At 38.9% G+C, this 14,701-nt stretch overlaps 1 protein-coding gene across 15 annotated transcripts in view; it reads right to left on the bottom strand.

Annotated features, from left to right (window-relative positions):
* The window catches only part of CPEB3 (cytoplasmic polyadenylation element binding protein 3), a 205,406-nt gene that overhangs the window by 16,649 nt on the left and 174,056 nt on the right, over positions 1-14,701 (bottom strand). For 14 of the 15 annotated variants that reach the window (XR_013368227.1, XR_013368225.1, XR_013368226.1 and 11 more), the window contains one exon: positions 10,540-10,721. Coding sequence is in view for 12 of the 15 variants with exons in the window: in XM_077878400.1 (XP_077734526.1) it covers positions 10,540-10,721 (182 nt within the window). In the remaining 3 variants the exon portion in view is untranslated. Of the gene's footprint in view, positions 1-10,539; positions 10,722-14,701 lie in introns of those variants that run through there. The other variant, XM_077878411.1, reaches the window with a different exon arrangement.

The following is a 14,701-nucleotide window of genomic DNA, read 5'->3' as shown; positions in this document are numbered from 1 at the left end:
TATTTATTAAAATATTTTATTAATTTAATTTAATTTATTTATTCATTCATGAGAGACACAGACCTAGGCAGAGGGAGACGTAGTATCCCTGTGGGGAGCCTGATGCAGGGATTTGATCCCAGGACCTCAGGATCACAATCTGAGTTAAAGGCAAATGCTCAACAACTGAGCCACCCAGGTGCCCCAAATATTTTATTTATTTATTTGACAAGAGAATGAGAGAGCCCAAGCAGAAGGAGAAGCAGGCTCCTTGGTATGGGAGCTCCCATGACCCAGGGATTATGATAAGAGCCAAAGGAGAATGCTTAACTGACTAAGCCACCCAGGTGCTCTACTTGCTTGCTTGCTTGCTTACTTACTTAATTCATTCATTCGTTCATTCATTCATTCATGCATTCATGCATTCATTCATTCTAACTAGAATTTTAATAAAAATCGGAAACAATAGAACCTAAAACCAACACTACATACATATTAAACTTCTGAATTTGAGCATGAAGAAATTGAAAACACAGTATTTTCTCAAGTGGATCGCTTACAACATTATTCCCAAGAGATGGTAAATTTCAGAAGTTATATGATCAAAAAATTTATGAAAAACTGCATTCTTCCCTGGGTCTTCACAATGGACACTGATATATAAAAGATTCTAAGAAGTTCTAGAACATACCTGCTTATTTAATTTTCTTCAAGAAAGCATTTCCAAACTCATTTGACTCAGTAAAAGAGTTTTGTTTTTTTTTTTTAAATAAAATAGTCATTAAAATTGAAAGAGCCTCATGTTTTACACAGAACAATTTAGGAAATCATGGTTTAGGGGAACTAATTTTAGGGACAGATTTCAAGGCAGGCCAGACCTACCTACTGAGAGCTCCTTCTCTTCTTTCAAAAACTGAGCTAACCAACCAATGTTACCCCTGTCTTGCCTGACATAGATAACTCCTTTAATCATGTGAAATTCTAATTAATTGTCTTATGAGTATCTTCTAGAAGAGTTCAAATATTAGTCATGGTTTTGTGTAAATTAATATATTCTCAGTACCACTATATACTGAGTGCTTTAAGCTTTTAAAATTGCTTTCAATAGGGGTGCCTGAGTGGCTCAGTCGATTAAATGTCTGCCTTTGGCTCAGATCATGATCTCAGAGTCCTGAGATTGAGCCCCATATCAGGCTCCCTGACCAACAGGGAATCTGCTTCTCCCTCTTCCCCCTGCTCATGTTCTCTCGCGCACATTCTCTCTCTCTCATAAATAAGTAAATAAAACCTTTTTTGAAATCAATCAATAGAATTTTTTTTTAAAAAATCGCTTTCATCAACATACACACACCCATACACTATCCTTCCTTCAAATTTATACAGTAAGCGGTTTAGTGACAACTAAAGTCCAGATTGGCTGGTTTTACCCTTTATAGTAGTAAAAGGTCTCTGTGGACTGAGTTGGCAGCCCATTGGCTTTAACCAATGTCTGCTGCATGATGAATTTCAAGTTCTAAATATCTAATTTACAAATTTCTAGGAAAGGGAGTCTAGGTGGCTCAGTCGGTTAAATGGCCAACTCATGATCTTGCTTAGGTCATGATCTCAGGGTCATAGGTTTGAGCCCCACGTTGGGAGTTTGCTTCAGATTTTCTCTCCTCTCCCTCTGCCCCTCTCCCCTGCTCACGTGCTCTCTCATAAATAAATAAATAAATAAATAAATAAATAAATAAATAAATAAATAAATCTATCTTAAAAAAAAATTCCAAGAGACAAAATGACCAAGTTGTGGTAAACAATAGCTGTATGTGAGGGGGTCCCCTCAGATTTTTATAGAGAAGTTGTTCATATTAATCAAATATGCTTTTGTTAGACTAAAGGAGATTCAACTGATTCTATCCTTATGAATTTTCTCAGGACCATACAGAGTAGACAAAAGGATAGAAAATGGACATATAAAAAGATTACCTATTTTCTAATGATCTCATTTTTCACAGTACAAAAATCTTTCATACGTGTGAGTAGCCTAGCCTTGAGTTATAAAGAAACTGGATTTAGCAGAGCTTTCACATCCTAAGTGTTCCTTTGGCATCACTTCCAAAAATACCATTAAAACAGACAGAATGAGTACAGGTGCCCTCTTTTGCCCTTATTGTACTTAAATAATTTAAACTGTTCCAGTTTTTCACAGTAACACTGCTCATGGATTATAAGCAAAATTTAATTCTAACCTTCTACTCAACTTAAGGTTCAAAATCTTTTCATCATCAGAGAAATGATACTGGTAAAAATACTTTTTTTTCTGGACAGGACTTTCCTTCTTCCTTCAATCTTTTACATGGAAAATGTATTTAGGTGTTTACATCTATAAAAGGGACTTAAGAGTCTCTGTGTGTGTCTCGACAAATATCCAACCAGCACATTGGCAGACTGGCAGCTAATTTTTTTTTTTTTTTTTTTTTTTTTAGCATCAACTTCCAACTATTTCATTGTCTCTATACTAAAGATCCTTAGTGGAACTAAGTAGGTGCTTTATTTTTTTATTTTTTAAAGATTTATTTTTATTTATTTATGATAGAGAGAGAGAGAGAGAGAGAGAGGCAGAGACACAGGCAGAGGGAGAAATAGGCTCCATGCCAGGAGCCTAACGTGGGACTTGATCCCGGGACTCCAGGATCGCGCCCTGGGCCAAAGGCAGGCGCGAAACCGCTGAGCCACCCAGGGATCCCAAGTAGGTGCTTTATTATTTTTTTTTTTAATTTTTTTATTTTATTTATGATAGTCGCACAGAGAGAGAGAGAGAAGCAGAGACATAGGCAGAGGGAGAAGCAGGCTCCATGCACCGGGAGCCTGACGTGGGATTCGATCCCGGGTCTCCAGGATCGCGCCCTGGGCCAAAGGCAGGCGCCAAACCGCTGCGCCACCCAGGGATCCCTTACTTTTTTTTTTTTTTTTTTTTAATTTTTTAATTTTATTTATGATAGTCGCACAGAGAGAGAGAGAGAGAAGCAGAGACATAGGCAGAGGGAGAAGCAGGCTCCATGCACCGGGAGCCTGACGTGGGATTCGATCAAGTAGGTGCTTTAAATGAAAAAAAGAGGGAGTCAACAATTAGCATTGTATGCATGATTAGGCAACTGCACAATTTAAATAAGACAGGCTCAGCAATAATACCAATCAATATTCTGCACAGGAAAAAATTTTTCCAAGATGCTTCTTCAATCTGTCATTGTCAGTCCAACAAACTGCAAAACAGATTGGTGTTCTTACTACTATTGGAAAAAAAATCAATAAAATTAGGTCTCTAAAAGGTGGTAAGTTGTCCAAGGTCACACCAATACCAGGAGAAGAGCTAGGAGTGTTGACTCCGATCTCACAATTTCCAAGCCAGAAGAGAACACTTCTTTCACTGTCGTCATGGTTCTCTGGTTGGTAAGGACAGAAGTGGGCATGGGGTGTTACCTCCACTAAGATACTGATGGTCATACCGCAGAAATGGTCCACCCTATTAGTGTTCTAGGGAACCTGTTACTCAGGAGTGCATCACATGCCTTGTCTGTGCCAAGGCAGAAGAGACACTGAGAATTGCTGTGTTGTGCATCACACAATCTTAATATTGTCAACATGGGGACAAATTACCAATTGGCTGATAACTGGTGAATATTAGCCATCACATATGTATAATATAACCTTTAAAGGATTTATTTCAAGATGCTAACAATATTTCCTTGAAAGTAAAAACTGAAGCATAAATTGGTTTGTGTCATTTAAAACATTTTTTTTATCTTTCCCACCCTTTGTGTCATTTATAATAATTTTTCATAACAACAGTCATAATGGCACTTAAAATCCCATACATTTCCACCAAATGCTATATAACCCAGTGGAGTTGCACTGGTTCACACGGACTTGTAAAAGATTTCATATGAAGACAACGTAAAAGTGAAAATCAAAAGCAAAACAACTGCAAAAAGGCACAGAAAAATTTCCAGCTCATTTTGCTAATGTTAAAAATGACCTACAGACATATTAGAAACTCTTGCTAACAAACCACAGATATACTTTGCCTTGTGTAGAATATGTTCACCTGAGAAGTTAAATGAACTACTGGAACATATACAAAACCCACAAAGGGACATGTAATCTAACTCAGAAGTTCTGAATCTAAGGTTTGTGGAAAAAGGACTTCATGGAAAAGTGAGTGTGAAGAAACATTAGACTGTAGGTGAGCCCAAGGTTCTGGGAGGGAGTTCCACAAGCAAAGGCAGCTCTGCCCTTAATTGACAGGTATCTTGAGTCTCCAAACCTCTCCTTTGTTGCAAAATAAAGGAGGTTAGACCACGTTATACCTAAGGTTAAGTCCAGCTTTAATGTCAAAGAACACTTTTTGATATTCTAAATGTTTAAGGCTTTACTTATTTATTTGAGATACAGTGCACATGCACACTCATGCACATGCACAAATGAGGAAGCAGGGGTGGGGTAGAGCGAGACAGAGAGAATCTCAAGCAGACCCCCACTGAGTGTGGAACCTGATGTGGACCCTATGTATCCCAGGACCCTGAGGTCATGACCTGAGCCAAAATCAAGACTCAGAAGCTTAACTGACTGAGCCACCTAGGCATCCTGCACAAGTGAGTGTTCTTAATGAAGTAGAAGAAGAAAGCTGTGCAAAGTGCCTTTTGGTCGGCAGCTGGATATGCCAAAGGTTGCTACCTAAGGGCTTCCCATCAGAGCTACCTTTCAGTCGATATTCATCCAACAACTCACTTAGTTATTCATCTAAAAACAAATAATTAATGTGTGTCCACTATGTGTCAAGTATTAAGTATACAGTAGATAACATGAAAGACACACAGTAATTACCTTCATGGATTGGATAATCTAATAGGGTAGATGTACATTAAATGAAGCAATATTTCATTATGGAGGTATTTAAGGCTGCAAAGAAATGGTAGGTGGTATTATGACAATCACCTATGATGGAGATGTAAGCTCCACTGAAGAAAGGATTCCTAAAAATGTTATAATTAAGCTGAGACCCAAAGGGAAAGTGGGTGTTAGGCAGGCAGAAGTAAGTATGACCTTAAAAAAATAGAGAAGAGACCAGTCGTGACTGCCTCAAGATGGGGAAGGCAGGGCCAAGGCAAAAGAAGTGTACAGTGAATGGGGCAGCCCCGGTGGCGCAGCGGTTTAGCGCCACCTGCAGCCCAGGGCGTGATCCTGGAGACCTGGGATAGAGTCCCACATCAGGCTCCCTGCATGGTGCCTGCTTCTCCCTCTGCCTGTGTCTCTGCCTCTCTCTCTAGCTGTGTCTCTTTGAATAAATAAATTTAAAAAAAAAAGAAGCGTACAGTGCATGAAGGGTCATGTAGGGAATATTAATTAAGGATTTTGACTCTATTGTAATGGCAGTAGAACATAACCAAAAGGTTTAAAGGAGGGGAAGACATGATTCACATTATGATTTTAAAAGATCACTCTGGTTTTTATGTAAAGAATGCACTGGAGATTGGCTAAGCTGAACTGGGGAGACCAGTGGGGAAGCTCCTCTAGATGTCCAGATAAGAGATGAGTGACTCATTCCAGTATCCTTGACAGCTTTCCATGGTCACATCCAGGCCTTGTCCCATACATCATCCTGATTTATTCTACACATTTTACTGAGTGTCACCCATGTGCCGAGCATTCCCATTCAGACTTTTGGGCACATGTGGAAGAATCAAAACCCTGGAAATTCTGGAAGGAAGTACCATTAGAAGCCCCTTTCACCTCTATGAGTCCTCCCATTGCCAACCATACCACAGCAAGAAGTTTGTTGATGTGTAGATTTATCAGCCAACTCGAATAAGTCACATATTCTTGGGGGAGTCTAATTACAGCCAAAGCTGGCTCCAAAGCTTGCCCCAGCAGCCTGGGCTACCTTGTCCCTGTGACTTCAAGGAGTACAGGTTAAATAAGGAGGGTCTTCTTCCTATAATAACCAAACAGGATAAATGCAGTGTTCCCACTCCCTCCCTCACTGGGGGTTATTGTTCAGTTAATTCTCTTACCAGAGGCTTGAAGGTTATACATTATAATACTTCTACATATATCAATGCTTCTTCCTATATTCTAAATTTTACTGTGGTGATGGCTGCACAGCTATGTAAATCATGAATATGCTAAAAATTGTTGAACTATACACTTTAAATTGGTGATTTATATGATATGTGAGTTACATCTAAATAAAGCTATTACCAAAACAAAAAACAAAAATGTCACTTCTTCCTTAAAGATGGTAGCATCATGGATGAGTGAAATGACAGTAGATATAAAAGTGCCAAAACTATAGGATGGACAGTTCCCATAGATGTTGCATATTGATGTATTTTATTTTATATTCATAGGCAAGCCAAAACGTCTCTGGGACTATGAGAAGAAATCAAATCTGTAAAGATTCTATTTTCTCTAATAGCCACTTCATCTAAAAACTTAGACAAAGACCAGCAATAACAACAACAATAAATATGTAAGAATTTAAATTCTCAAAAGAGATGTCTTTTTTGAGAAAAGCTGGCTGGATACGAAAGAGTAAAGGAAATACATCAGTCAAATTCTTCTTCATTTACCTCCCATGGTTTACCTAGGAAAGATGCAACCTGAGAACACACACCTTAAGCAGTCCTAGAACTTCCATGGTTCCTGGCTGCTCAGCAGATGGCCCTCTTCCACTCTCCATATGGGGCAAAAATGAAAAGATTTAGGGGCTGTAAACAGCAAGCAAGTGGCTTTAAAATGCTACCTGTAGGGTTTTAAAAAAATTCGCTGATGGCATTATATCTGCATTCATAGTGATGCAGACAAAAAGGAAGTTCCTTTGAACAGAAGGGTAATAAAGGCTGATGCTATTTAAAATAGTCAAGGTCTTGGTTTAAAGTTGCTAACATAAGAGGCTAACATAAGAAGGAAGGAGACTAGGACTTGGAACCTACTATAGCAAGGAAAAGGGATTATGGGCACAGGAAGATATCTGCCACCGACTTTTAGAACAGCAAGTTACAAAACCTTAGCTAGACTACCGCTAAAAAACCTAAAGGGATTATTCAGGAAAGAAGGTTGTGCCTAATGAGAAATTCTCTGTAGACAATCAAGAATAGAGGCCCTGAGAAATAAAAAGAGCATTACCTAAGGAAAAACTGATGTGCTTATATAAAATGGGGGCTCTCTGGAAAGCTCAAACTTATGCTTTAGGAGAAAGATAAAAATAAAACTAGTGATGAACTTTAAAAAGCATCTAAGAAGGATATAGTTAACAGAGGTTCAAAATGCCAGAGTCAAAAAATTAAGATATTGTTGGCTATGTTCAAAGTATAAAGAAAACAAGAGGACAGAGTAACTGTCAGGGGAAGGGAGTGTAATGTTCACAAAAGAAGAGTGATAAAGGAGCCTATCTCAGGATGGAAGCTGGTTTGCATCTCTCATAATGAAGAAAATGGCCTCCATATTGGGCAGGGCAAACAAAGAACATGAAGATGGAGCTGGGAGATAGAAGAGAGGAAGGACTGTGCCACTTGCAATGATTTCCAATTGTCTCCCTCAGATGATTCTCATTCCAGGGCACTGCAGAATGGACAGGTCCATTCTGGACACCATGTGGATGGAGGTGGCGTTCTTGTGACCTCAGCAATAGTCCCACTATCCACATGTTACATGCTGCTTTCTGTTCACTTCCTCTCCCGGGCTTCTCACAGGGCTATTGCTACTGCCTTCATTTATACACTAACACTCAGCATTTAAGTGATCTACCCAAAGTCACACAGCCCATGGGAAACAAGACCAGATGTAGACCCAGCCACATGACTCTGACCCAGTGCTTTTTTAACTAACCAGTTTGTCTTTTCACTACATCTTCAGTGAGCAACTGATAAAATTCAAGCTACGTAATATTAATGATGTTAGTATTAAGTGCACTTGTAGCAAGATGAATACTGTTAACCATCAAGTGCTAGTTACTAACCATCTATCCAAAGGTCATACAGCTCTGGCTGTTCAATCTTCAAATCCCATTTATTCTTCAGACTTGAGGTTCCTGGCATTAAGTAAGTTACTTGGCATCACCAGTGACTACTGCATCAGAGATTTAAAAGTACTGAAATCTATTCTAGCTCCAAACTCCATACTCTTTCTACTACAACGAGGAGGTACTCTAAATATTTATCAAGGACTACTCCACAAGATGGAAGGTGCGGTTAACCCAAATGCAGTGGGCAGAAAATAGTTCAATGGCTTTCTTGAGTTCTCAGAAGTTTAATGTTCCAAATATCTTCTCACAAGCATGGCCTATGATCATGCTCACAAAGGCAAAGCCACCTCTCTTTTACCTAGTTCTAAGTCTTTGGGAAGAAATATGGAGGGCCAGAGTATAGCAGGGGAAGGAATAGGGGTGGGCAACAAAACAAACAGTATCTGAATTTACTGTGATTTTAAAAGGGGCTCAAAGATTGGCATATTCCCTGGAGCAAGTGTACTTCCCTCTATTAAGGAACAGGTCGGGAGGTTGTTTGCCTGGGGGCAAAGGGAAGACAGAAGCAAGGGAAATGGAGCCTTGTCTATCGACTCTAGTACCATCTCCTGTTTAGTCACTAGTTCTGGCTCCAGAGAGGAACAAAGAAAGCATACAGATGAGAATCTAAGGCTTTTTGGGTTAAGTTTATTACCTGGGGTCACCAGTGGTGAGTGCAATAGCAGTCTAAATGTAACAGAGCCTGGTGTTTCAGACTCACAAAAGTATGGGCACAAGCAAGTCCACTGCCACCAGTAGCAAAAGAAAATCTTCCAAGTATAACCATTCGTCGATTCAACCAAGGTTTACCAAGCACCTACTACTGTAGTTATATGTCAAGCAATGGGTGAGCAATGGGAATGAAGCAGACCCTGTGCCTATCTCTGTGGAGCTTACAGTCTGTAGGGGGATTACTGCTGCAAAAGGGAAGGGTGGGTGACTGAAAGCTAGGAATGGAGTTGAATCTTTATCACACCTCTGAATCTCCATTAATTCAAAGAATGTTTCAAAATTCTGGAAAAGAATTATTTTATTTTATTTTTTAAATATTTTATTTATTTATGACAGATACAGAGAGAGAGAGAGAGAGAGAGGCAGAGACACAGGCAGAGGGAGAAGCAGGCTCCATGCACCGGGAGCCCGATGTGGGATTCGATCCCGGGTCTCCAGGATCACGCCCTGGGCCAAAGGCAGGCGCCAAACCGCTGTGCCACCCAGGGATCCCTATTTTGTTTATTTTAATTAAAAAACAAACCACCACTACTTACTTTTAAGGAGCCGAGTAATGTGGCAAGTGTTTATTTTAGGCACTGCCTTTTGCAATTTGATCAGATATATATGTCTTAATAAAAATATAACTTGTTGAATATTTAAAAATCCATCACCAACTGAAACTTTCACCTTCTAAGAACTTAAGTCAGTTATACAAAATTAGTCAAAGACAATCATAGAGAGTATAGGTGAAACTTCATGACAGATCATATTTGAGGAATCTGGATGGTGCAGTCAGTTAAGTGTCCAACTTGGTTTTGGCTCAGGTCCTGATCTCAGGGTCCTGGGACTGAGCCCCATGTTGGGCTCTGTGCTCAGCTCAGAGTCTCCTTAGACTCTTTCTCCCCACTCTCCTCCATTCTCTCTCTCTCAAATAAATAAATAAATCTTTTTTTTAAAAAATAACATATTTATTCCAGTCCAGTGTATGCCCCAAGAACATCCTTTGCTGGAAGTGTTAACAGCCATTGCACAATTGCAAAGGGAGGTGTGTGTTCATTACCTGATCTATTCTCTACTTCCTCTGTTAATCCATTAACATAGGTCTCAGATTATCTCTTCCTACCACCTTCTATTCCCCCAAACTTCCAAAGAATGGTAGAGCTGGGATTTTAGGGATTTAAACCTATGTCTCTCCGCAAAACCAACTAAGCACACCAACTCCCTCCAACTCTATCATGTGTCCCCTCTTTAGATCAGAGGTAGCAAATTAGAATGCCTTTAGTGGCCAGGCAGGCAACATCATGGAGCAAAAGTGTAGGTAATGCACATGCATATGTGTTATAAACAGGACCACAGGGAGGTGGAGGGGACTGGAAGGGACAGTAGCTATTTGGCTCCAATGATTGCAGTTATGTGTGATCTTGCAATTTTAAGAGAAATCGGAATTTCAAAATTTTACGTATACTCTTGAACATTAAATATCAGTCCAAACTTATTTAAATCCACCACATGGGTCAAACAGGTCACCAGCTGGCAACCTTTTTAATGTACTGTTGGCATCATCTTTTGGTATGCTAAATTCTGCAGGGTTACTTTCATAAGTGTAACATCACCCTGAGGATGGGTGAGACAGAAGGTTCATTAATGCCTGCAATACCATGGGTACTCTTTTTCAGGCAGTCTAGAGAGATTCATGGACTGATACCATGTAAGGTAGAACTGCTCACTTATGATCGCAACAGGAGCCCAGAAAATAACTTCATTTCTTTCCAATTGCAATTATACCCCAAGCAGTTGCTTACCCGTTTGTCAATGTCATTGTGTTGGAGCTGCACAAAGCGAGCGCTGATGGCTGCAATGTAACTCTGCTGATTGGAGAATGCCACACGGCCAGCACCTTTGGGGTACTTCAGCTCTGGGTCCGTATCAATGCCAGCATAGCAGACACCACCGTACAAACGGTCCATGATCATTGCCAACTCAACTACAAGAAAATAAACACAATTTGGTATAAATGTTTAGAAGGCACTTTTGCCCAGGAGAAGGAAGAACTATTTAAAGATCACGTAGTATAATTAAGAAAGGGAAAACCCACATTAAGTATCATGAAGAGTGTCCATATCAGTCTTACAACTCAAGTAGTAGAGCTCCTCATATTTAAAAATAAAATGAAAAAAAAAAAAATAAAAATAAAAATAAAATGAAAAAAAATCAAGAATTTATAAAATATATACACAAATTTACATAATCAGAACTTCAGCAACATATAAAAGGAATGATCTATCAGCAATCCTCCTGTTTTAATTTTTTTTCCTGTTCTAATTTTTAACTGTTCAGTCCACTGGAGTGGGCCCTGGGTAGGCAAAGCTTTTCAAACAATGCCCTAAACTAGTTAATTATAAACAGCCCTACTTACTGACCCTAAGACTGAAAGCAATTACTAAAGTCATACTGCTATATTAAGACTAAGCTATAGAAAGAATTAAATGTTCTTTTAATAAGAGGCAAAATATTTATAACCTTAAGATAAATCTCTACAATTAAAAATATATTTTTTAGTATATTCTATCCCAACTGAGAAATCTCCACACTAGCCTCTCACACTGAATTCTAAATAATAACAATACTAGTAATGATAATAGCAGCAATGAACATTTATTGAGCACTTACAATGTACCAGGAAACAATAAGCTGCAATGAAGGCAGTAAAAACATACCCATCTTATACGCTGCTATAAATCCAGATATCTAGTCTGCACTCCTTGCCACATTTCTTCTAAATATACTTTTACATTGGTATATTTACAAAACACCTAGACAGAAGGTATTTGAAAACTGGACATTTCAAAGGTCTGATATTCTAGAAGTATCCTCACCATAAAGGTATCAAGGAGAGACATGTAGCAGTTACTTACCTGGATCCAAATTGCCTGAAGGTAATTGTTTACTTGATACTGGATGTCACTTCCTCCACGTATGACCATTCCTTTCAGGCTACTCATGACTTAAGTCCAGAAGACTTAGCCCTACCCCTGGGGAATGATCCAAGAACCAACTTCCCTACAACACCTACATATGGTGTTTAGAAAGGAGAAGACAGGGTAGGTGGATGCTGACCTGGGTCATAGCCAGTGTGCAAAGACCGTCTCATCACACAACAGACCTCCGCAGGAATCAGTATTTGGAGAGAAGGAAAGCAAGCCATTGGGGTAGAGGAACTTTGTAATAGATACAAGAGTTGAATGGTATAAAAACCTCACCAGATTTCTATGAACAGAAGGAAAGCCAAGAATTACTGGTTCCCATACTATGAAGCTATGTCATCATAACAGAAAGGTTTTCTACTTAATGTCTTCAAAATTTTTCTCCATACCAGACTAATATTGGTGATTGTTTTCTAAGTGCCTGTTTTTAAGAGGAATGATCTGCAACCAACAGATTCTGGGATTTTCAGAAGGTAAGAAAATAAGCTAGCAATAACTAAACCCTAGAATAGGTACTATTGAGGTAGAACAGCAGAAAGCTATCCCAATTATCGCATTATGATCAGAATTTCTGAGTCTTATCAACCAAAGAACATTGCTGATTATAGCCCAAGTGGACTCTGACTGCAGTTTTGGGGCAGGATCCAGGAATCACTTTCATTCAAATTACACAATATGAATCATGCATATACCCTTCATATCAGAGTTTAGTGTGTCCTCATGTTTAAGCCCAACAACCTCTAATGGCTTGAGGACTTCCTCACATGGCTAATGGTATTCCAATAACAAGGAAGACAATGAAGGTAGAAATAATTAAATGCAGTCATTAATGGATTTCCTTTATTAGTCAATGGGCTTACTAAAATAAATAACCTCAGGAAATGGAAATTAAACACCAAAGCCCGAGCTTCTCATGGAATGGAATAAGAGAAGAAATACTTCCTCAGCCTGGTGAACAGCCAGGAGAAGGAGGCTGGCAAGGAACTGAATGGCACTTGTCCACCCTTAGAAAGGACTCAGGAAAGCACCTGATTTAGAAAGAAGGTATATCATCTGTAAGCTCCAGCTAAAGAGAAGAGTTACTAGAACCACAGACTTACTAGAACCACAGGTTCTTCTAAACCATAGTGGTCTCCAAAGGAATTTTAGGGATCCCTGGATGTCAGAGAAGGTGACATGTCACAGCAATGTCACAGCAAAAACATTCTATTACTTCATGAATCTAACTGCTAGAAAATCATCTTCACATGCCAAAGATGAGGTCATGACTGATGTTGCTGGCAGTTAAGTACTTTTGATAGGAAGCAAAACCCTTACTCACTAATGTTTTATGAAAGCTAATTATAAATAAATAATTTCCATTTATAATCTTATATATAGTCATTTTATTGGCCACCAAAAAGTCTCCAGACATTTGAGCTAATAAAATCTCACTCACATGAAGAGCAATTTATTGAGGAGCTAGAAGAAATCAAGGTGACTAAAGGCTGTTTTGGGAAAGAGTATGAAGATTTCCCATCTCTTTTTCTACCCTAATCTCTGTTTTAACTACAGAAGGTCTACTACTGTGTGATTACCCTTGAAGAAAAGTAAATAATAGTCAAACAACTGCTATTTATATTTGGTCCTTTACTCAATCAGAAAAAAAAAAAAAAAGCACACTTCCTGTAGGCTACCCTCATGCTGGGCTCTAACACCATAGTGGTATTATTTAAGTACTAAACAGCGTTTCTAATTATTGAGAAAAGTAGCCATGCTTGGTAAAAAACAGTATTAAAAAAAGAGAGAGAGACTAACTTAATTCATCTACCACATAGGTGACTAACAGAAACAGAACAAGCCTTCCTTAAGTCCTAAAAAATTTTAATCTGAAACACTTTTTTTTTTAATATAGAACATAAAAATTCACCTACAGATGTCAAAGTGTACAACTACTTTTAGAGATTAGGGTCTTTAAAAAATTTTTTTAAATTTAAATTCAATTAATTAACATATAATGCATTATTGGTTCCAGAGTACAGACTAGGTTTAAAAAAATTCCTTAAAGTAAAGTATCACCAGTTAATATAGGAAAGTCCTACATAGACTCCCTTTCTCTGATGTGGGTGAAACTGTGCCATGAGGAGGGATACCCACTTGACTGCTTGGGAGGAGGAGAGACAAACAGAAGAAAGGCAGTAAGGATCTGACAAAAGTCAACTAAAACCTTGATGGGTTTATCTATATCTTGTGATCTCAACCTTGCTCATGAAATGTGAACCTTTGATCAAGGATATGTCTTATTCTGAAAATATAGTCAAACTACCTACTAAGCCTATGACAGTGAATCCTCATTCTAAATCTGTAGAAGGCAGAGACAGTGCAGTTCCCAGAAGCTTGTTCCTAACAACTGACCTGAGGGAAATGAGATGAGAGGAAGGCATAGAGGTGAGGGTTGGAATTCAGAGAGATAGATGCGATAGCAGGCACAGCCAGAGCCCGTGTGGAAGTCAGGAGTTTTCAGAACACTTTTGATTTTTTGCTTCCTATCCAGTGTTCATAGGATCTGTCTGGTCACCACAGGGGTAGAAATGAGCAAGTCTGGTAGCCATATCCAATGGCATTTTATACTTTGGGTGAGATGCTCTGTGCTCCTAAGGCAACTCAAGTTATCTCATGAATGGTAACAGCAACACTACTATTACTCTGATTTACATATTGGCTCTTGTGATGAGCTTCATTGTGCTGCAGGTGGAGAGGGCAACAAGAATACTGTAGCTGTGTGTAGCATTTAGAAATCTGATAATTCCTCTAGGTTGTGGGGACAATGCCTTTGAAGTGGAATCTAAGCCCCAATTATGGTTCCTTGGATTTGCTTCTGAATCTTCACAGAGATATGAGAGGTATTTTAGTTCACCAGAGAGAAAATCATGATGACTCTTGCATCCTACCCGACACCGGGATCCTGTTCCTACTACTCAGCCATAATAAGCAGTGTCTA

Source organism: Canis aureus, chromosome 29 (genome assembly GCF_053574225.1).
Source record: "Canis aureus isolate CA01 chromosome 29, VMU_Caureus_v.1.0, whole genome shotgun sequence".
Taxonomy (NCBI): domain Eukaryota; kingdom Metazoa; phylum Chordata; class Mammalia; order Carnivora; family Canidae; genus Canis; species Canis aureus.
This window is presented reverse-complemented; position numbering and strand designations above follow the sequence as displayed.